Source organism: Protopterus annectens, chromosome 7.part0, assembly GCF_019279795.1.
Source record: "Protopterus annectens isolate FY-2018-M chromosome 7.part0, PAN1.0, whole genome shotgun sequence".
Taxonomy (NCBI): Eukaryota; Metazoa; Chordata; order Ceratodontiformes; family Protopteridae; genus Protopterus; species Protopterus annectens.
Genome location: NC_056739.1, coordinates 1930521455 through 1930543954, shown reverse-complemented (window position 1 = coordinate 1930543954; position 22500 = coordinate 1930521455). Strand labels below are relative to the sequence as shown.

At 38.5% G+C, this 22500-nt stretch overlaps 1 protein-coding gene across 1 annotated transcript in view; it reads left to right on the top strand.

Moving 5' to 3' along the window:
- The window catches only part of ST8SIA2 (ST8 alpha-N-acetyl-neuraminide alpha-2,8-sialyltransferase 2), a 1698605-nt gene that overhangs the window by 91 nt on the left and 1676014 nt on the right, over positions 1-22500 (top strand). The window contains exon 1 of the mRNA XM_044078364.1: positions 1-300. This exon is cut by the window's left edge and continues 91 nt beyond it. Coding sequence (XP_043934299.1) covers positions 203-300 — 98 coding nt within the window. The 5' untranslated portion in view covers positions 1-202. The remainder of the gene's footprint in view (positions 301-22500) is intronic.

Genomic DNA, 22500 nt, shown 5'->3' with positions numbered 1-22500 from the left:
GCAGCAGCATTGCTAGTTTCTTGAGCCTGAGACATAGAAAGAGACGGGAGAAAGGAAACCTTGGAAACAGAGCCGGCAAGCAGGGGAATTACTTTTACAACTGGGAATCTGTGGCTTTTTCCTGCACAAAGAAAACAAGTCTTTTGTTGCAGCAGTTTGGCAAGGAAGATTGGATACCTAACAGTTTTGCTGTATACAAGCCATGCGTTTGGAATTCCGGAGCTGGATATTTGGAATTGTTCTAGTGCTTGTCATTTTTCTCATCTTTGCTGACATTTCTGAATTAGAAGAGGAATTTGGGTAAATACACCAATATACCTTCCATGATGTGCTTTTTTCATAATCCTCTTTCTGTGGGCTGCATTTTATTTAAATCTTTACGTTTTTACCACTGTCTGTGATTCTAAATTTTCTTTTCTTTTGTTGCTTTAAACTGCTAGTGTTTTCAGCTGCTTTATTTTGGAATATCTCTTTAAGTCTCATTCAGAAATGATAGCTCACAAAGGCTATAAATGAAAAAAAAAAAAGCAACTGAGTTTTAGCATTATAATAGTCACACTAATATGTGTATTATTTAAGACCAGGGTTTTGTTTAAATACATTTCTTGGTAGTAAAGTTTTGAATTATCATGGTATTATTGTTGTTGGTGGTTGCTTGTAGTGGTATTTACTTGTCTTTGTGTTTTACTGCTGCTACGATGGCCATGTGTGTTTTCAACCACATTGTTGCATGGGGATTCATTTATGTATTTATTTGTCTCACACCTTCCCCAGCTATTTCATCTAGTTGGCATTATTATCACTTCTGTGTAGCACAGATTTGGTGTTACTTTCAAATCTTCATCCTTCTCCATCCTTTTATTTGTAAGTATAGTGGGTCTTTCTTTCTTTTTCTCTTTCTTTCTTTCTTTCTATCTTTCTTTGTTTCCTGCTTTCCTAACAAGTCATTTGACAGTTGCTATTACTTTTTTCTGTTGTCAAGAAGCTCCCCGGAGCAGTCTTTAATAATTCTGTGTTGTTCGCAAAGAGTAATTTTCCAGATCCAATGTAAAACAATGAATGAAATAAATGACGTCAGATGATAGTGTTCATAAAGCAGTATCACTGTTAAAAAAATAAATAAATTGAAAGCTGGGTAACAATGCTTTTCACCTAGCATATTGCAAAAAAAAAGTTATAATTTTGGATGGCTATTTTAGAAATATTGAAGCTGCTGTTGTATTACCTCTTTTCCTTTAGAATGGAGATGTGGATTACCTGTTTACAGATTTCTGCTATATGACTTCAAGTGTGTAAAGAATTTATGATTCAGTTTCTCTAAGTACCTACAACAGTGGTCGTCACTATAAGTATCAACGAATGTCACAATAAAATCAATTGTAAGAGTGAGCTTTTCTGAAGTCATGCATCATTGTCACCGTGTGTATGTGTGTGCACACGTACACACTTGCTTCATGGGAGCAATGGTGTATCCCATTCTGCAGTATACGGATGGCAAAGAATGTGCACTTTTTACAAATCAGACTTTCACATATTTTAGGTTTCTTAAACACAACAGAAACAATTTTAAGCCCATTTAGACTACACAACATTTTTTTCTGTTTGTATGAGCCAGGCAGTTAACACACTTCAAACCTGCAGACTGTTACAGAAACTAATTTAACTGTACTAGTCTGGGAGATTTTGCCTGTCCTTCGCCCATATCCTCTAGTCACTGCCAACTAATTCTGAGTGGTAAGAAATGGATCTATTTTAAGTACATTGTCTGCCATGTCTTTGAAAACCATTTATGCTTTCATAATAATTTGTGGAGTAATGGGTTTCAAAATGTAGAATCTTCTAGTTTGCATTTCAAATATTATGCAAATAAATGGTGATAGCACAAACTTGTTTTAAGCAGTGATCAGGTGAGACTTTCAGTAACAGTAATGGTGTGTTACAGCAGAACCCTCAGAAGTATGTACTCACTTTAATATGCTGTTTGGAAAACAGGTAGCATGGTAGTAACTTTAAAAAAGATTTCCCTAGTCATTAATTTTAACAAAAAAATGTTTATAATATCAGTACTTCATAGTTCCAAATAGATTTGCTTTAATTCAATTGACTAAGCTATTATCAAACATTAATAAAAATAATTGTGAAGCAAAGTAAAGAAACATTGAGTAATGTGATTAGCTAACTGACCATTGCAGGCTTTATGAGGATTCCAAAGGAGCACAGTTAATCAATCATTAGTTACCTTTTTTGTTATTTACTTGAGCATGGGGTTGGGGTGGGGACACTTACATTCACAATCAGTGCCTGCTGTTTATTTCTAAATGTTTCAGTGCATATCACTTATAAATTTAGTGAATGTCCCTGACATGCACACTGAAAGTTTTAGTTTGTGAACATCACATGCGTCTCAGCTGTCCAGATTTCTGCAGAATGTCCAGATTTTTGCCTCATACTTTTGCTCTGTTCCTAATACAATTTTGGATTTCAGGCAAATCACTGAAGGTTAAAGTCACTAAGTAATGGCATGCATTTGAGTTTCAGACTTCATATCCTTCAGAAAATGCACGCCAACACACATCTTGATCGTCTAATAACTTTGTAAGTTTATAAGAGCAATATTTAAAACCTGTCCCTATTGTTGGACCCCCTCCCCAATTATTTAAGGCTTTATCCAGATTTCTTCTGCAAAGAGGTTGAAAGGTATGAACATCAGTAAAACAGTCAATTTCCCCAGCATTAGATTTATAGGTGTGTTCACCAACTCAAAAGACAAAACTAAAATTGCAACAGAATGTAATATTTGTTTAAAGTTATTGTGCATATTTGACTAAGTAGGCAGATAAAAACCAAAATACATTAATGTTAAATATTGTCATTAACACGTCCTGCCCATGAGCTTGCAGGATAAGTGCTCCCAGTAATAGGAATTGTTTGAGTTATTCTGAAGACATATCTGGCATTAGTCAAGTAACTGGAAACAAGAAATCAGTCATGCAATTACAGAGCCAGGTTTTTGTTGTGCCTGGACAAGGGAAGATGCATGACCCCACTGCAGGCGAGGTATAATACTCAAACAGTCTATCATGTGTAACTGAATTTAAGCATGTTAACTCCTCACTTTAGAAATGTTTTTTTTTTTATTTGTAAGTCAAATAGTGTTAATGAACTATTGTCACTTCAGGGCTTCTGTGCCATAACAATCTATTCAAAATGTTCAGTTATTTATTTATTTCAAGTTGTTAACCAGGGAAGTCTTTGTGAGCCAAATGCAAAAAAAAAAATCTCCTCGCTACAAAAGAAAAGGAGCATGTCATTGAAAGGAAATTGGTACAAAAAAGGAAGCACATATAGATTTTACCCTTGTAACATCCAGATACTTACTATGTTTTAAACTAGATCCTAAAATTACGATTCTACATTCATGTTAATGGGGCATAAAGTAACATCTTCCTGGGGAAAAACAAACAAAAAAAGAAAATATATGTGTTAGACAGTGTGTGTGTGTGTGTGTGTGTGTGTGTGTGTGTGTGTGTGTCTATATATATATAGGTTCATAGGTTTATACTAGGCTATCTGCCCTAAGGCATTTATAAGCCTAGCCCAGAGTTTTTGTGGCTTACGCCACCCCTTATGTTAAAAAATACTGTGCCCATTAGTTTGTTGTGCCTCTGTCCAGCAGTGACACAGAGATGATTCCCAGGGTAAACCTACGATTTCCCATCCACCGGTCAAGATTTCTCTTGAACAGAGCCAGCGAGGTGCTCTGCCTCACATAGACCGGGATTTTATTCCACAACATAGGGAGTCTCTGGGTGACAAATCTATCCCTCCAGCATGTCCTATTTATATCCGTGCTAAGGTTTAAGTCGCTTGCTCTAGTGGATCTGGTAGATTTGGATTTTTTGAGGTGGAGCATGTCCATTAATTCCGGGTTGGACATGGCCTTGTATGTCAGGCACAGGTCACCTCTGAGCAGATGGTATGCGACTGAATAGAGCTGGAGTTTCTTCAGTCTGGCAGCATATGACATATTTTGGAGTCCCTTTATCCTTTTGGTGAGGAACTTTTGGGGTCTCTCCAATTGCTGCAGGTGTCGGGTGAGATACATCCCGAATGGGGCATTGTACTCGATCATTGGTCTGATAAGTGAAGAGTACAGGGGAACAATGACCTCACTTGATCTGGATGTGAATCCCTTCATGATCAGGTGGGCAATGTAGAAGGTTTTTCTAACCACTTTAGCAATGTGAGTGTCAAAAGAAAGGCCACTGTCAACCTGGGTCCCCAGGTCCCTGATAACCTCTTCTGTGCTTAGTGGATTGCCACCTATATGGTAGCTTGGGGTTACCTTGTTTTTCCCGAAGGGTATGACTATACATTTTTGGCATTTAACTTCAGGCCATGGCTCTGGCACCAGCTATCAGTTTCCGTGAGACCCCTCTGAAGGATATCTGTGTCCGATGTACTTTCCACTATGGCACCCAGTTTGCAGTCATCTGCAAACTTTGTCAGCCATAGTCCTCCTATGTTAGCCTGTACTTCTGAGAAGTAGATGCCGGACAACAGGGGGCCAAGGACTGAGCCCTGTGGGACACCACTTGTGACCGGCTTGGAGTCTGACATGGCGCCAGCTACTCTAACCCTGTGGGTTCTGTCCTTTAGCCAGTTTGCAACCCATCTTGTGACATATGGGTTTACATTTAAGCTGGTAAGTTTCTCTATAATACCCGAGTGGGGTATTGTGTCGAAAGCTTTTGCAAGGTCAAGGTAGGCTGTATGGACTGCCTTTCCCTCATCAATGGCCTTGGTGACTGTTTCGAAGAAGTCGACCAAGTTCAAAAGGCATGATCTGCCCTTGACAAAGCCAAACTGGGTCGGGTCCAATGTCTGCAAGTCCCCTATGTCTTTGTTTATGAGTTCCATTATGATCCTCTCCATAGCTTTGCGGACCAGGCTTGTTAAGCTTATGGGGCGGTAATTACCAGGGTCCGTAGAGGCACCGCCTTTGTGGAGTGGGACCACAGTTGCCGTACGCCACTCCTTGGGCACGTATCCTGTGGTAAGGCTAAGATTAAACAGCTGCCTTATGTGCAGGTTTAGTTCCTCATTGAGTTCGTGTAGCACACAGCCGGGGACACCATCCGGTCCCATTGATGCTGTGTTTTTAGCTTTAGAGAGAGCAGCTTTTACCTGCGCATTGGAGATGTCTGGGAGGCTGCACTCTGCTGGGATAGTTATCTCTCCTTTTCGGGGGGAGAGGGGGGTGAAGTTTGCACTGAACCTGTCTGCCAGTATGTTGGCAATGTCTGTGGGTTCAGTGATTTTTGTATCATTTTGGACTAATTCTGAGAATATCTGGGAGTTTCCACCCAGGTTTCTAACATAGCTGAAGAAGGTCTTATGATTGTCTTTTGAATCTATGGCAATTTTTCTCTCAAAGTTGGCCTTGGATGATTTTATGAGTGCTCGTATTTTTTTACTAATAATGATCAAATGTGTCTTCTCTTTTATGGATTTTGCTCTATCATGTAACAGCTTTCTCCTCTTATTGTAAAGTTTGTTTATGGCTGGGGTCCACCAGACTGGACGTTTGCCCTTGGTGGAAAGAGTCTTGGTTTTATTAGGGATTGCCTGATCCATGCAGTCCTGGAGGTGTTCGTAGAAGGCATTTGTAAGGGCTTCCACAGCTTGGGTTGTGGTTTCCACTGGCTCGGGGGCCTTGAAGGATACCACACCAGTCTTGAGTAGTGTGAAGTTTGCTTTAGAGAAGTTCTTCTCTGTGGTTTTTTTTGTTGGGGGGGGGGGGGGGATGTGGATATCCAGTGAGATTAGTTTATGATCTGATCTCACCAATGAGGGATATACTTCCGGTGTGGAGCATTTTGTCCCCATGTTTGTGATGATGAGATCTAGTATATTTTCTCCTCTTGTGGGAACGGTGACTAGTTGTTCCATGGCATTTGAATTTATGAACTCCAGGAACCTTTGGGCTAGAAAGTTTGGGCTTGAGTAATGTTCCCAGTCTATATTTGGGTAGTTGAAGTCACCCAATATAATGGTGTTTGGAGATACATTTATACCCTCCAGTGTCTTCAGGAAGGCTGTGTGGGGTTCCTGAGTTTGAGAGGGTGGCCTGTAGCATGCTGCAAATTGTAGAGCAGTTTTGCCTATGGTTAATTGCACCTGGATGGTTTCCGATGCTTCGTGCATTGCCACCAACCTGGAGGTGTGGGTATCCTTGATGAATATGGATACACTCCCTCCTTTTGTGGTGTGGTCAGGGTTTTGGGGCCGGAACGCATGATATGCGGTAAAACCTGATAGTGCTGGGGTGCTCTCAGGAGACTTGAACCAGGTTTCAGTCACAGCACAGACATCGATGTTCTCCATACTGAGAAGGGCCTCGAGTGCGTGCATTTTGAGATTTAGACTTCTGGCATTGAGCAGCATTACCCTCAGTTCTTCCCATTTTCTTTTCTAGGGTGGTAGGTTTAGAATTTGAGCCTTGCCTAAAAAAGGCACTATGGGGGTGGCAAGAGCCTTGCCCAATATCCAGAATCCCAGGGGTGACAGGTGCAAGCCGTCCCTTGCGAAGTAGCGTGGCTTGTCAAGCATGTCATCCCAGGCAGACAGACACTGGATCCCCTTTGAATGACACCAGAAATTAAGCCAATTGTTAAAGCTGATCATCTTGTCTCTATGTTGTGGCATCATTCTTGGTGAAGGAAGGATGCTGCTCAGGGTCAGGGTCATACCTGCCTGGGCTACATAATCAGAGAGCTCCTCTATGTCTCTTTTCATGTAGTCCAGGGAGGTAGTCTCAGGTCGATTCACACCAGCATGGACAATGACTGTGTCATATTTGTACTTGCTGTGGAGTGACCGAGTGCTTGTGTTATGTGGCGGATTCTAGCGCCCGATAGGCAGCTTACTGTGACCCTCTCCTTGTTCAGCCTGGTGAGTGGGACGTCAGTGTGTCTGACTATGGAGTCACCTATGACAAGTATGTTTGGTGTTGTATTTGGCCTTAAGGGCTGCGACTGCTTTGCACACTGATTTTGTGTTTTATGTGTTGCCTGTGGTGTGTCATGAGGTGGCGGTTGCTTGGGTGTCTGCTTTGGAGGCCTCTGCTGTTTAGGTAAATTTTTGCTCAGAGCCTCCGAGTATGTCTTTGTGTGTTTATGTGTTTGATTCATTGTTGTGATAGCTTTATGTGAGACTGGTTTTGTGGTGTGTGTAGTTGCCCTCTCCTCCTGTCTGGTCTTGTCAGTCCTGAGTTGAGAGAGCTCAGCCTCCAGTTTGGCTAAATAGCTGCATCTCTCGCAAGTATTTGTGTTATGTGGGAGGAGGAGAGGGTTGTCTGTGTACATGAGGCAATTGTAACATTGCTTCAATATTCCCAGATTCACCAACTGGACAGGAGAGGACGCCAGCATCTGGCCCTTCGACATGCTAGAGAAATTAAGAAGTTTGGGGTGTAACTGAATGAGAGAGGACTTAGTAAGGAAGTGGGTACTCCTGGGGGGGGGGGTTCGCTAGTGAGGGACTTTGTATAATACAGAAGTGCTAAGCCTGAAAAGAAGATGCTTTTAAGACAAGTGCTGAGCTTTTTTTTTTTTTTTGGAGAAAAAGAAAAAAAGAAAAAAAAAAAAAAAGCTTTTTAGGAACAGGTTCTGCGCTTTTTAGTTAAGGGATATACTGTTTAGATTACTAGTAGAGCAGTTCTAAGGGAAAAAATGAAGAACAGACTTTATGGAGCCAGAAAAAGTTTAACCTTGTTAAACCGGCGCTGCCCGATGCTGCTCTAGTGGCAACTCCGCGCTAAATCGTGCTAAAGCACGCTAAAGCGTGCTTGATAGCAGGGGCTGGAAAGAGCCAGGAATTGACCCACACGCCAATAAAACTACAGTTTCAAGTCAGTAACCACTCCCACGGGGGGCAGGGGAGCTGCTCAATGTTTTTCACTGCCACTGATCAACAGAGAGACTTTCCTTTAGCCCAAGCAAAAATGGCCTCACAGAAACTTACAAACAGTTCGGGAACAGCAAGCCTGTAACTGAACTTTTTTAAATCTTAGAAAAGTGGGAAAAAAGCAAGATTTTTTTTTGTTTGTTTTTGTTTTTTTCAGAGATACCAGAGGTTCACAAGTAATATCAAGTTATAACAGTGCAGTAAATGACCCCACACAAGAGTGCTAGGTCAAAGACAGAAAATATGCAAGTTTTGAGAAAAAGCTATTTTAAAATCAAGTGCAAACAGGAAATTCAGTAAACAGCTTTTGGTTGTGCTCTAAATACAGCTACTAATGCAGAAATCAAGTTTAACAAGCCAGAAAATGCTCAAACTAGGCAACTATGCAGAAAAACTTAGCAAATAAACAGAGAAAAAAAACTTAAAATCTCAAAAGTGGCTCCCTTCTTCTCTCAGCGTTTTCTCCTCTTGGTGGGTGCTTCACCAACAGCCAACAAGCCTGAAAAGATGCCAAACCCATGAGGCAACTAGGTTTAAAGAGAGGAAGATGAAGGAGTTTTGGAAATGACCCCTACTGGTCAATAAAACTACAGTTTCAAGTCAGTAACCACTCCCACGGGGGGCAGTGGAGCTGCTCAATGTTTTTCACTGCCACTGATCAACAGAGAGACTTTCCTTTAGCCCAAGCAAAAATGGCCTCACAGAAACTTACAAACAGTTCAGGAACAGCAAGCCTGTAACTGAACTTTTTTAAATCTCAGAAAAGTGGGAAAAAGCAAGATTTTTTTTTTGTTTTTGTTTTTTCAGAGATAGCAGAGGTTCACAAGTAATATCAAGTTATAACAGTGCAGTAAATGACCCCACACAAGAGTGCTAGGTCAAAGACAGAAAATATGCAAGTTTTGAGAAAAAACGATTTTAAAATTAAGTGCAAACAGGAAATTCAGTAAACAGCTTTTGGTTGTGCTCTAAATACAGCTACTAATGCAGAAATCAAGTTTAACAAGCCAGAAAATGCTCAAACTAGGCAACTATGCAGAAAAACTTAGCAAGTAAACAGAGAAAAAATACTTAAAAATCTCAAAAGTGGCTTCCTTCTTCTCTCAGCGTTTTCTCCTCTTGGTGGGTGCTTCACCAACAGCCAACAAGCCTGAAAAGACGCCAAACCCACGAGGCAACTAGGTTTAAAGAGATGAAGATGAAGGAGTTTTGGAAATGACCCCTACTGGTCAATAAAACTACAGTTTCAAGTCAGTAACCACTCCCACGGGGGGCAGGGGAGCTGCTCAATGTTTTTCACTGCCACTGATCAACAGAGAGACTTTCCTTTAGCCCAAGCAAAAATGGCCTCACAGAAACTTACAAACAGTTCAGGAACAGCAAGCCTGTAACTGAACTTTTTTAAATCTCAGAAAAGTGGGAAAAAAGCAAGATTTTTTTTTGTTTTTGTTTGTTTTTCAGAGATAGCAGAGGTTCACAAGTAATATCAAATTATAACAGTGCAGTAAATGACCCCACACAAGAGTGCTAGGTCAAAGACAGAAAATATGCAAGTTTTGAGAAAAACGATTTTAAAATTAAGTGCAAACAGGAAATTCAGTAAACAGCTTTTGGTTGTGCTCTAAATACAGCTACTAATGCAGAAATCAAGTTTAACAAGCCAGAAAATGCTCAAACTAGGCAACTATGCAGAAAAACTTAGCAAGTAAACAGAGAAAAAATACTTAAAAATCTCAAAAGTGGCTCCCTTCTTCTCTCAGCGTTTTCTCCTCTTGGTGGGTGCTTCACCAACAGCCAACAAGCCTGAAAAGACCCCAAACCCATGAGGCAACTAGGTTTTAAGAGATGAAGATGAAGGAGTTTTGGAAATGACCCGTACTGGTCAATAAAACTACAGTTTCAAGTCAGTAACCACTCCCACGGGGGGCAGGGGAGCTGCTCAATGTTTTTCACTGCCACTGATCAACAGAGAGACTTTCCTTTAGCCCAAGCAAAAATGGCCTCACAGAAACTTACAAACAGTTCAGGAACAGCAAGCCTGTAACTGAACTTTTTTAAATCTCAGAAAAGTGGGAAAAAAGCAAGATTTTTTGTTTTTGTTTTTGTTATATATATATCAACTTACTATTGTTGACTCTTTAGTAGGTAGACATATGTTTAGTTGACAAAATTTGGTTGACTAAACTGATGCTTGACAGGTGTGTGAGACTGCTATATTCAGGGTAGGGGAACATGCCCTTTCCCCAACATTTTGTGATCTCGGAGTTAGTACGTATAATTAGCAAAGGGGTATGAGTGGAGCGGGGGGGGGCGGCTTCCCCCCTGCAGAAGTGATGCTTTAATTTAGATTTTTTTAGTTTATGATTTGCATGTGCTGAGATTGTTGCTCTGTGCATACATAGCAGTATGTCAATGTTTGCAAAGTCTATGTTTTCAGGGCAAAATTGAGTACACCAATGTTTTGGTGTTTTGATAAATATCAGTGCTCCTATAAATCTATTTATCTATCTAGCCATCTGTATTTATGTTATAGATATATTTACATCCATCTATCTATATGGCTCTACTTAAGTTGATCTAATGCTAATAATTGCAACATTAAAAATATCTACACAAAAATATCTAAAATACAAAATGTTGACAAAATTGATACTAAAGCAGGGAAGGGTACATTCTCCTTCTCAGAGTTGGTATATTAAAGGAGTATGGGGGGGGGGGCAAATACTGGCTTTAAATATGTTGAGTTTGTCTTGTTGTTTTGTGTTTAGATATTTTTGGGTAGATATTTTGAATGTCAATATTATTAGCCTTAGATCAATCTAAGTATACCTATTTGTATAATATTTACCCTGATTTTGCTGAAGTTTTGCACTTGTTAAAATGCGAATCATCGAATCATCAACTTGTCTGAGTGGTTCCTGCTTCGTCATGCAGTAGAAGTAGTTTTGTGAGAGATCTGCTAACTGTGGGGTTAAGGATTTTTCTCCTTTTCCGTGCTATAGTGTAATCTTGGAGTTGATATATTTAAGTTGCAGGAGATGTGGAATGCTGGGTGCTTGCCTTCTGAAAATACACTTATCTTTCTGTATTTTCATTCTTTTGAATAAATATTCCATCAGTAATAAAGTTGTTGGTGGGAATGTTAGTCAAATTAAGGAGGTTTCTTTTTTTGTGATATACTCATTATGTATATATATATATATATATATATATATATATATATATATATATATATATATATATATATATATACACACACATATATATATATATATATATATATATATATATATATATATATATATACATATATATACACTACACTTCTTCTTCCATCCCCCCACTACTTAAATGTATCAACTCCAAGATCCCACTACACTACACTAAGATGAGTTCTGTTGTAGTATAGCAAGTAAGAAGGGAACATGACTGAGGTTACCTATGAAACTACGATAAGTACCACAGAGATATATAGTAATGTGTAATGTTTTAACAGTGAAGTAGTGATTCTAATAGAAGGTTGAAGATAGTTTTTTACAATTTAAACAGGCAGCCATGAAGCACAGAATGGTATGTTTGCAGTTTTGTTCTGTGTAGTGCGATCTCAGAGTTGATATATTTAAGTAGCAGGGGGTGTGGGTGGCTTGCACCCCTGTTTATAGTTGGAGAAGTGTAACATGGTTTGTTTTTTTATTTGTTTCTGTATGTAGTTGTGCTGGCATATATAAATGTTGGTTTCCTATGTATTTTCACTGTTATGGAATTCAATGTTTTCAGTTTTCAGTGTTTTGAATTTTCAACATTTTGATCTCAATGTTTTAAATTTCGGTGTTATGGGGTTTCAATGTTTATAGATATATATATATATATATATATATATATATATATATATATATATATATATATATATAATCATAGAAAATGCAATGCAAGTAAGTCTGAAGACCATGTGCGCCACAAGATGCACCTCTCATATCCAGCAGGGGAAAATATGTGGGAACAGGGATGAACTTGCAGGTAACCATCTAATCACCACGATTAGTCCTGGAGCAGGCACAGTTGTCAGTCTGCCAAACGTCAGGACTATACCTGGCTCATCTGGCACCTTTTGCAAATCTCCAACGTGGTGCTACCCTCAGATTCTCAAAAAAGTACATCAGTGCTGCAAGAGAGCTGTAAATACAGTATCGGCAAGCATTATGTAATGACTCTAGCCCTCGATTGTTTTATTTATATGCTGCTTATTCATATGTTGTTGGAGATTCTAAATCTTGGCCATAATGGGAATTTGAACTGTCCCTTTGGTCAAGTTATTTTAGAGGGATCACCATTTCTTCTCAGAAGTCAGTATTCTATTGTCATCCATACAAACTTAGAAAGTTCGTAAAATAACAGGTTTTGCATAAGCATGCATTTTCTGAAGAATATTGAAGACTGAAATGTAAATATCTGTTACTGTCTGTTACTATTTACTGATTCCAGTCATCAGTGATTTGCCAGAAAACTACAGAATGTATGATAAGTAGACTAAAAATATGAGATAAAAATCTGGGCATTCTGAGAAATTCTGGACAGTTGAGTTGTATGCCTTCATTTTTAGTATACATTTACAGACTTGTTTAAGTTCAGACATTGCAATAACTGTATTCCCTAAAGCATACATTGAAATGGTGGAGTTGAAGAAAAGACTCTAGATCTTCAGTCTAGTGCTCTCCCAACTGAGCTGTCTGTCTCTGTGTCTATCAATCTATCGGTAGATCTATATCATAAGACTGAAAAATCAAAATTTCAAAAAAACTCAGAATGTTAAAAACCTGTTGCCTTCACTGCACTGCCTGCAACATATACACCAACGCTGGAATCAAACAACAGTGGGAAAAGTGCAAATTAACATTTTCAATATTCTGAGTTTTAATATTTTGAGTTTTCAGTTACATTGATGGAACCTGTTTATGTCCAAAGCTACTAAAAAAAAAAATCAATGATTTCCAGCATATGTGTTTGGTGTCTTGTATAACAAACAAAAATTGGACTAGATTGCTCAAAATGAATTTGTCTGCTGAAGATCTTGTACCGTCCTGGTCTTGAAGCCTGAGAAAGTTTTAGCAGTGGTGACGTTTTCTCCCTGATGGCTTTGGGCTAATGATGTCCCCATTTTTCAGTGCAAAATAGCCCAAGTTAATGAATTACCATTGTCTTCCATGCAAAATCAAATAGTACCCTATAAATAATTAACTCTGTATTCTAACCAAAACAGGCCCACATATGATCCAGACAATAATAAACTACTCAGATTCCAGGAGGTCGATGAAAAAATGTTAATAACCAACAGCACATATAAAATGCAATAGGATCACAATGATTACAACCTTCCAATGGGACTTCATTAAAACCATTAGAAAAACAATGGAAATTAATTTAAATAGCATCATTAATTAATCATGTGATCCTTCTCACCATCCGCAAATACAGCACTAAAGCCATATTACATATGCTATAAAAACAAAGAATAAATAAAAGTCTTATAAAAGACTTCAAACAGTATACTTTAAAAAATACAGTTATACTAACTAAATTTTCATCAAATAAATATGAAAATTGTAATTTAGCAGTTCTGAGTTTTAAAACAGGAATAATAGATATTTGTTCATTCAAGCCAGGAAAGAATGAAGCATTTAACTTTAATTGCTAAGTTAGGTCCCTACACTCAATCTTTGTTTCCCAAGAACCCCATCTAATGTTATTCAGTACCACTTCCAGTATACCAAACAGGAACTTGGAGAAAGAGATACAAATTTGAGTATGTTTAAAAAGGGGAATTATTAAAATTGCCCTTAACAACTGCATAATTGTGTTCATATATCCTTTTATGAAACTGTCTTTCGGTTTTACCAACATAAAAAAGTACAACCAGAACACAATGTGATATAAATGACACCCTTAGTAGCACAATTGTTATCAGCAAAGCTGATGTTACCATAGGGGAAATTAGTCAGACTTAATGCCCTTTCTTTAAAACATATGTACACTAAATGCAGGCACCACACTTATGAGTGCTTTTAACAAATTTAGCAGTGTTAGTATGTGTTTGATGGTCAAAAATGTTTTTAAAGTTTCTACCCATTTTATATACAAAGTGTAAAGTCTCACCTAAAACATTAAAAACATCTTTGTCTACCTGAAGGATATTCCAATTCCTAGTTATAATATCCTTAACAACCTTTGAATGGGAATTGTATATAACTACCAAAGAACTGGTAAAACAACTTTTGTCACTATGATTAGTGTGGTGTGCAATAAGTGATGTACCAATGCAGTCAGCTCCTAGTAATGGATTATATTTTGTACCCCACCTGTGGGAGACTTCCTCTCATATCTTAGTCAAAAGTTTTAAAGGGTAGCCCCTCTCTAAAAACATACCAATTTCCTTTTCTGCTTCAGTACAAAATAAATCAAAATCTGAACACATCTTTTATATTCTTACATGCTATCCTTTAAAAATATTTTCTGACAAAACCACTGGTGACAACTCATGAAATGTAATAGCTGTTGGAGAAAGTGGGCTTCTTAAAAATTGTTGACTGCAAGTTCTCATTTGGTTTATCCTTAAAAATTGTAATCTCTAAATAATCTACAGAATCAATACAGTGGTGAAATGTAAATCTAAGAAAGGACATTGTTTTGATTAATATAGGAAACAAGTTAATTTTTTTGTCAGCTGAACCTTTCCATAGTAAAAAAATGTCCTCTCTGTAATCTAGATAAGTTAATCAACAGTTCTGATAACCTGAATCTATAGTGAACTTCTTCTCTCAATCTTACATCACTAAGTTGGCTATATGGTGGCACAACAGGCTCCTGTGGCTACCCCCCCCCGAACTTGACGAAAGTATTCAAATATAAAATATGAAATTATTGAATAAAATAAGTTCCATGAGGGCTGTAATAAAATTAATAAGGCAATCATCTAAATTAGTAAGTTCACCAATAACTACATGGAACATTTCTAAACCAATCTGATGGGGTATGCAAGTATAAAGATCAACCGCATGTACAGTTAATAAAACTACATAATTCCTTATAGTAATTTTGTTTTATCTTGGTCAAACAATCCGAAGATCTTTGAGGATGGGGTCCATTAGTTTCATAAAATCTTTCAAAATATGTTCCACAAAGACAGCAAGTGGAAAAGTTTTGGATCCTTGAACTACTACAGTCAAATGACAGGGGGTTGTAAAAAGTGTTTGTTGACCTTCAGTATATCAAAAATTGCTGGTATTACAGGACTATTATTCCACAAACAATTTAATGTATCTAATAGAATTGTTCTTTGCATTAAGGAATCTTTTAGAAATAAATCAGTTTTTTATAAACTAAAATAATTTCATTCTTAAAAATGATTTCATAATTATTTCTGTCCGGCAACATATTCAAAATATGACAGGTAGGATCCATTCTGTTAGCTTTTACTATACCCTCACTTTTATCTAGTTTCATAATTCTCACATAGAGATCTTTTTTCAAATCATTTAGCAATACCAGTTTCATCCTTTGAAAGATTTAAATAACAAGGATAGTATTTTTTTTGTAAATTATAAAAGTCTTTTTCACAACATTTTTCAAATATAGCTATTTTTAATCCCATACTCAACTCAACATTACTCTTCTTCAAAAAAAAAAATACTACTTTTGAGTATTATTCACGATATCTGAAGAAATATGTACACTTAATTGAAAGTTAAGTTTTCTAGTAAATAATTTAAGCAGAGTGAATAATTCTACCACATCTAAGTTGGGGTGTGGAACAAAGTTAAAACATTTATTAAAGAGTGAAAAAGTGATAACCATCTCTGTATAATTAAAAATATTGAAACCTTGATATGATAGCAGTTTACCATTAAAATCGGACATAATCTCATCTTTAGAAGAAATAACCATGTCATGACATATTGAAGCTAAAATTGACCCTACCCTGTCCTCTGCCCCCCCCCCCCCAAGTTGGCGCTTGTGGATGTGATAATAAAAATCTTCCTGTGTATTCTTATTATAATTCACATTCTTTTCTGACCTTCATAAGGGGGTAAAATTGGAATTATAATCATCACCTAATATATGAGAAGTAGAATTAGAGGAAACATGGGGTAGGAGAACAAACATCCGTCCTATTTGCAAATATATTAAAAACAATTGGATGGTTTCCCTGACTGGCCTTAAACTGATCATGGTACAGGGAAATACATGATTTTGGTACAGGATATGCAATATAGTTGGCATAACTGTTTTGATCTATAATAAGCTTCCTTTGCTTCCTCTTGACATTAATTGTAGTTGTTGTTCATCTTTGTAAAAAATATGATCATATTTGTTTTTATTAAATCCAAACAATAAATCATTAGTAATACAGTAAACTCTGTTAACCAGCACCCATGGGGATTGGTAGATGCTGAATAACTGTAGTTTCTGGTTGCTTGAGAGTCACTATTAAAAATAAGCCTGACAATTACTGTACTGTATACTATTTGTTTGGTTTGACTTGTTCTCAGGTTGGGGAGAGAGGGAATTTGTTTCTATCTTCGTTTTAAAACTCTAAAAGCATATGTTTCTGCAGGGGGAAAACAAAATGCAACACATGAAAGTTGTACTGTATTTCTTCAATTTTTTTTTTTTTTTTGCCAGCTGCTTGAGAGTGCTGGTTGCTTGAGCAACTGAGAGTTTACTGTATAGTTATTCAAAACAGTAACCTTCTAGGCAACTGAATCTTCAAAAAGGTCTTTTGTCCTTCTGCATCCCATAGGTTTCATTACAGAGACTCCTCTCACTGCATGTTGCTAGTAGTGTTAACAGGGTCATGTAATTAGCTTTAGTTCAGGATTCAGAGTGTTTGATACTGCTGTTCTGGAACTATGTCGCCAACCACCTGAAAGTTAGGATTGGCATAATGGTTAAGGTGTTTACCTCACAGACACTTGGTACTGGGTTTGATTCTGACCTTTAGTCACTGTGTAGTTATTAGCTAGACATGTAATAGTCTTCAGACTGACTAGCATTTGCCTATGAGTCTACCCCTCTTGAGTGCACGTGTCTGTCTTATATAGACTAAAGTACCCCGTCTTCTGTCATTTCTGCCAACATGTTACAAACTATCTTCAGACCGCTGGCCATCAACTACAAACATTCCTGTGCATTTGCTGTGCTGCTCCCCATTTCAAAATTCATCTGTGACTAAGAGTCTTTTACTTATCCCTGTAGAGAACACAATAAACACTGTAGTCTGTGTGCATGACTGCTTCTATTATTTGCTGCTACAGTTCCAGGCAACTTCAAGGACTGCATCTACACTAAATGGTGGATAGAGACTGCCAGTGCTGCCAAAGACTTGTCACCAACAAAGCTTGTATTGCACCTCACGATACATGCTAAGACATTTCCTTGCTATGTAACTTGCACATTGAGAGGGAAACGAGTACTAACAAACAGAAACACACACTATTTGCTGAGGTTGCATACTTCAGGAGAATGCTTTAAAGTGCAGATCGGTGTAAGATGGTATGGTGCAACCATGCGAATCAACAATGATAGCAGGAATTAAAACCCATACAAACTAAAAACAGAAAACAAATTGCCAGGACTACTCTGCCAGTTCAGGCTTACACTGTATATAGTACATACATGTGCATAAAGACAGACAGTATACCTTTCCATTTTACTATTACTGATACATATGCAGTGGATATATTTATGTCTGTCTGTGTGTGTATACAGGCTTGATACTGTGAGTGAGCACGTGCATGTGTGCAGAGATACATAGATATATACATTGTGTGTGTATATATATATATATATATATATATATATATATATATATATATATATATTATATATATATGTGTGTGTGTGTGTAATTGTGCAGAAATACACATATACATATATAGATGTGTGTGTATAATATATATATATATATATATATATATATATATATATATATATATATATATACAGTTACACTTCAGAATCTCGAGCTACTGAAATATCGAACTTCAGTAGCTCGAGACCGAAGTGTGGAAACTGCACTTGCATAAAAGTGCAGAATACCGAGTGTGGAAATGAATGCGGAAATTTCGAATCCGCGGTGTGGATGTAGCTGGAGATTCAGGTAAGTGATGTTTTACTAGGAGTTTTGGGTAGGGATTTTAGTGTGTGTGAGTGTGTTTGGAGTTTTGAGGTATGGGTTGGGGTAGGTAGGTAAGATTGTGAGTCTGTAAGTGTTGCGAGTGGTGGTATTTGTACATATGTGATGTGTGTTTGTGCAAGGGGAGTGTAGAATTTGTAGTGGTGTTTTTTGAGTGTTTGTGTTTTTAATGCGACCTCGGAGTTAGAATATATAAGTAGCAGGGATGTGGGGGCACAGCCCCCCAGATGGGGGGGTACAAGGGGGCTTGCCCCCTGCTTATATGTAGGGTCAGTGCTTGTGTTTATTTTGTTGTGTTTTGTTGGTTTATAGTGTAGGGAGGAAGGTGTATGTGTGCTTGTTTGTAAGTGGAGTGTGTATTTGGGTAGTCATGAATTTGAATTTTGCGCTTTTGAGGTTTTGGGTCTTACAGTTTCGAGATACTGAATTTTGATATTTCAGTATTTCAGGATTGTAAAGTGAAACTATATATATATATATATATATATAGAGAGAGAGAGAGAGAGAGAGAGAGAGAGAGAGAGATGGGTTCCAGTCATTTGATTTAGATTTAGATATTTCAGGTTTGCTTTTGTGAGTTTTAAATATTATAACATACACCCAGGGCCAGTCTTAGCTGAAAAGTTGCCCTAGGTGAAGTAGTGCTCTGGCGTCCCTTAAGCTCTGCCACACTTTACTCATCACCCCCGCATTTGAGCCACACCCACATATAGGTCACTCCACATGAAAGCCATTCCAGTTATTTCCTTCAATTTTTTTTAAATGCATGACAATCAGTTTCTACTGTAACAGGTTTTGCATTACCAAGCATTTTCCAAAAGTTATTAAGTCCAAAATTAATACCAGATTTTATCTGACAAGTAATAAAATCCAAAATCAGAGCCAGCTGAGCCACAGATACATACGCGCGCGCACGCACACACACATACACATGCTCACACACACACACACACACACACACACACACACACACACACACACACACACACACACTTACTTTATGACATAATGCTGCCCCAGCAGGTGCCCAAAGCTGTACCATCAGCTGGCAGGTCCAATTCACCTAGACGTCTGAGGCTATGGCCTTTTGATTACAGGATATTTATTCAATAATGTTTTGATGGTTACATTTCACAGCCCTCCTGCCTTGAACATAACCTTTGTTCTGTTGTGTCAGGACTGGAATGTCAATATAAAAGAAGGAGACCTGTTTACTTTCTATAAATTAATCACTCTTTTTTTCAGCAACACTCTATTATGCTTCTATCTACCCGTTTATGCGTCTTGATTCTATTGTCATCATTATTCATTAAATGGAATTTGCTGCCTTTTTCTCAAAAGTAGCTAGTTTTAATAGGGATTAAGAAGCACAGAGCAAAATTTTTAGTCAAAATAAGAGACAGTTGAGAGAGAGGTAAATAGCAAGCAGCCACAAATTTGCAAGCAACACCGTCATGATCACATCACGCATTTATAACTAAACTCAGTGACAAGACAAACAAAACATATTCACAGACGATGGCTAAACAAGACACAGATACAGTCACTTAACACAAGAAGTAAACACTTCAGATGCTATCTTGTCTGCAACCTTTTACTACCACAAGTACACAGGACGTGGTAGTTTTAGCTATCCTTACCATTCTTTACTGCAGTTTAAATCCAAAAACACCACCAACAGAAACTAACCCTACCCACAGCTGTGCCACAGAAGACACACCTGAACCCCTACATCAAGAAGGGAGAAACACAGACACTTGTTTTTTACCTGGTCTGTATTACTACTGCAATGGTCTGACTCCGGAAGCAGTCTGACCTAATTGGCTGCTTTTGATTTACATTACACTAACTTGCAGGGAGTAATCACACCACTTCTTTCCTGAAAATAGACTTGCATATAGTGCATGGTGCACCTTAGAAACTGGAAGCATCAAAAACCGGCAAAATGACTACTGTAAATAAACACAAGCAGAAAAGATCCCAATGAGAACTCCAAAATGAACCCAAGACAGTGAAGAGAGGCTAAAAAACTTTTATTAAATCACCATGAATCAGACAATAAAAACAATAAGCGCCTTCATCCCATATAACTTGGAATTTCATCAGGTAATCATCTCAACTGAATATACTGTTTAGATAGTTTAAACAATCCGTCAATCCATCCTGACTCCATAAATCTGCTTTTTATTTAAAGCTATACTCCCCATTGTATGTCATACATCTGTAACAAATATCTACAAAAAATAAAAAAATAAGTGTATAAACTTAAACATTCCCCGGGATTCATGAAGCACGGTGCAAGGCCGGCGTTAGGCTTGCGCCGACCGTGCAGCATGAAGATGGCACAGTAGCGCCAAATGCATATTAATAAAGGTGCGCTGCTGCCACAGCCACGTGCATAGGAAAGGAGCACGAGTGCATAGGGCATGTCGAAGTGCCGCATGGAGGAGTGGAAATGTCAGCTGTCGACATGCAACCTAAAATGCTTGCATATAACAATTTGCAAGCAATAGTAATCACATCTGTCAGTGTCCATGGATACTGAAACGTATGCATAGCATGCAAGACAGTTCCTGCGAACACAAAATGAAGAAGCAAACACAAATGCATGGTAGGGAATAACGGGTCCCTATCGACGAACAAATGACATTGAAAACCGTGTGCCTGTAGTCCAACGCAGTGTAGATAGTTATACCAAGTGGAAGTGAAATGCATCATATGTTAGCACGCCGCCAATAGGTACGTCCAGCCCAATGGTCAGGGTCACCAGCTGACCCATATTGTGAGGGAGGGTACACAGCTGGGCAGATGTGTCCATAACAAAAAACATGATAAATGTAAATATCTAGCGACCGTATGACCGAATTATATCCCACAACGCATGTAATAGTCACATACAATAGGTATGTCCGTATTTCACATACCAAATGTGACAGGAAATAGAATAAGCATGTAAACGAAACAGAAGGAGCATATAAACTGCTACAACAATAAGGCAACATGTAGGCTGAAAGGAACAGTATTATCCGTAGCATTGACTGTGGGTACGTGTTGTCCAGTACATTCGGATATGTGTCTGGAATATATCCCATCCTGGACATAGGAAAAGGTGGCATCCTACCAATGATTAGAACAGTCGGCCAAAATCCGCACATCAGCAGTCCAAGCCGAACTTGTCAGGATGTGTCACAGTTGAACGGGTATTGCCCAGGTATACCAACCATGTCATGAAAGTCAAGTATGGGGGTGTACGTATGTGCGTGAGGTATAGCATGTGGAAAGTCAAACATGGCAGGGTAGTCCACATAACCATACAGGTACCTGACATATGTAGGGTATGCAATGTGTTACCTTGACCGTGTCATGGGCCATCAACCAAAGCAGTGATGGATGGAGTGTCAGGAATATGTGTGTGGGGAGGGGTTGGGTAATGGTATAATCCTCAAAGGCGACACTGTGTCATATGCAGTATAGGTGAACTTGGGGTGTATGAGGGAGCAGCGGGTGAAGCAGAAAGAAACAAAAAGACATGTATACACATCTGCAATACAACCAGACAGGCCATACTGTAGAACACAATCCCACAAACATATGAATATTAAAATGTGCGATACAAATGTACAGACATGTCACCGGCACATACCCACAGATTGGTCCTGATGGAACTGGCCATATCAAATGCAACACACCTGGATGCATAATGGACTACCCAGCATCCCCTCCACAGCACACAACCCGCCCCCATACCTGAACGTCCACCAAATCCAGCCATACTTGGCCTACTAGTTTGGTGCAGCCACATCTACACATAGTGACCACTATGCATATGTAGTAGGTAGTGTCACCCTAGGCAGTTTCAGGATTGCAAACTATGTATCCCTTGCATGTAAAACCCCAAGCACATTTTCGTAACGCCAGAAGAATGTTCGGTATCAGTCTTGTTATTGGTCTTGTTAAATTTTTGGGATATCCCTCATGGGATAAGTAACCTGTGTAAACATTAGAATGGGTATGAAGACACGATGTCCAGTCCTGTAGACATCTGGACACAAGTTGGAATGTGCAGTAGTGGTGCACAAGACTGTCCAGCCCTAGATGGTCATGCAGAACCTACTACCCAGGATCAAACACCTGCCCGTGACGCACGTGTCCCGACACGAATAAGCGAGAGAATATATTGCACACATTCGCATAGTGGCACATGGTATAAGGGTGATGAAGGCACTGACGTAAACAGGATACCCCTGATCCACTGTGTGAGGGACAATTAATGTGTGTGTAGGTGTGACCTGACCAACAATGATACAATGCCAAATGTCCTGTGATTGTAGGAAATAACTATG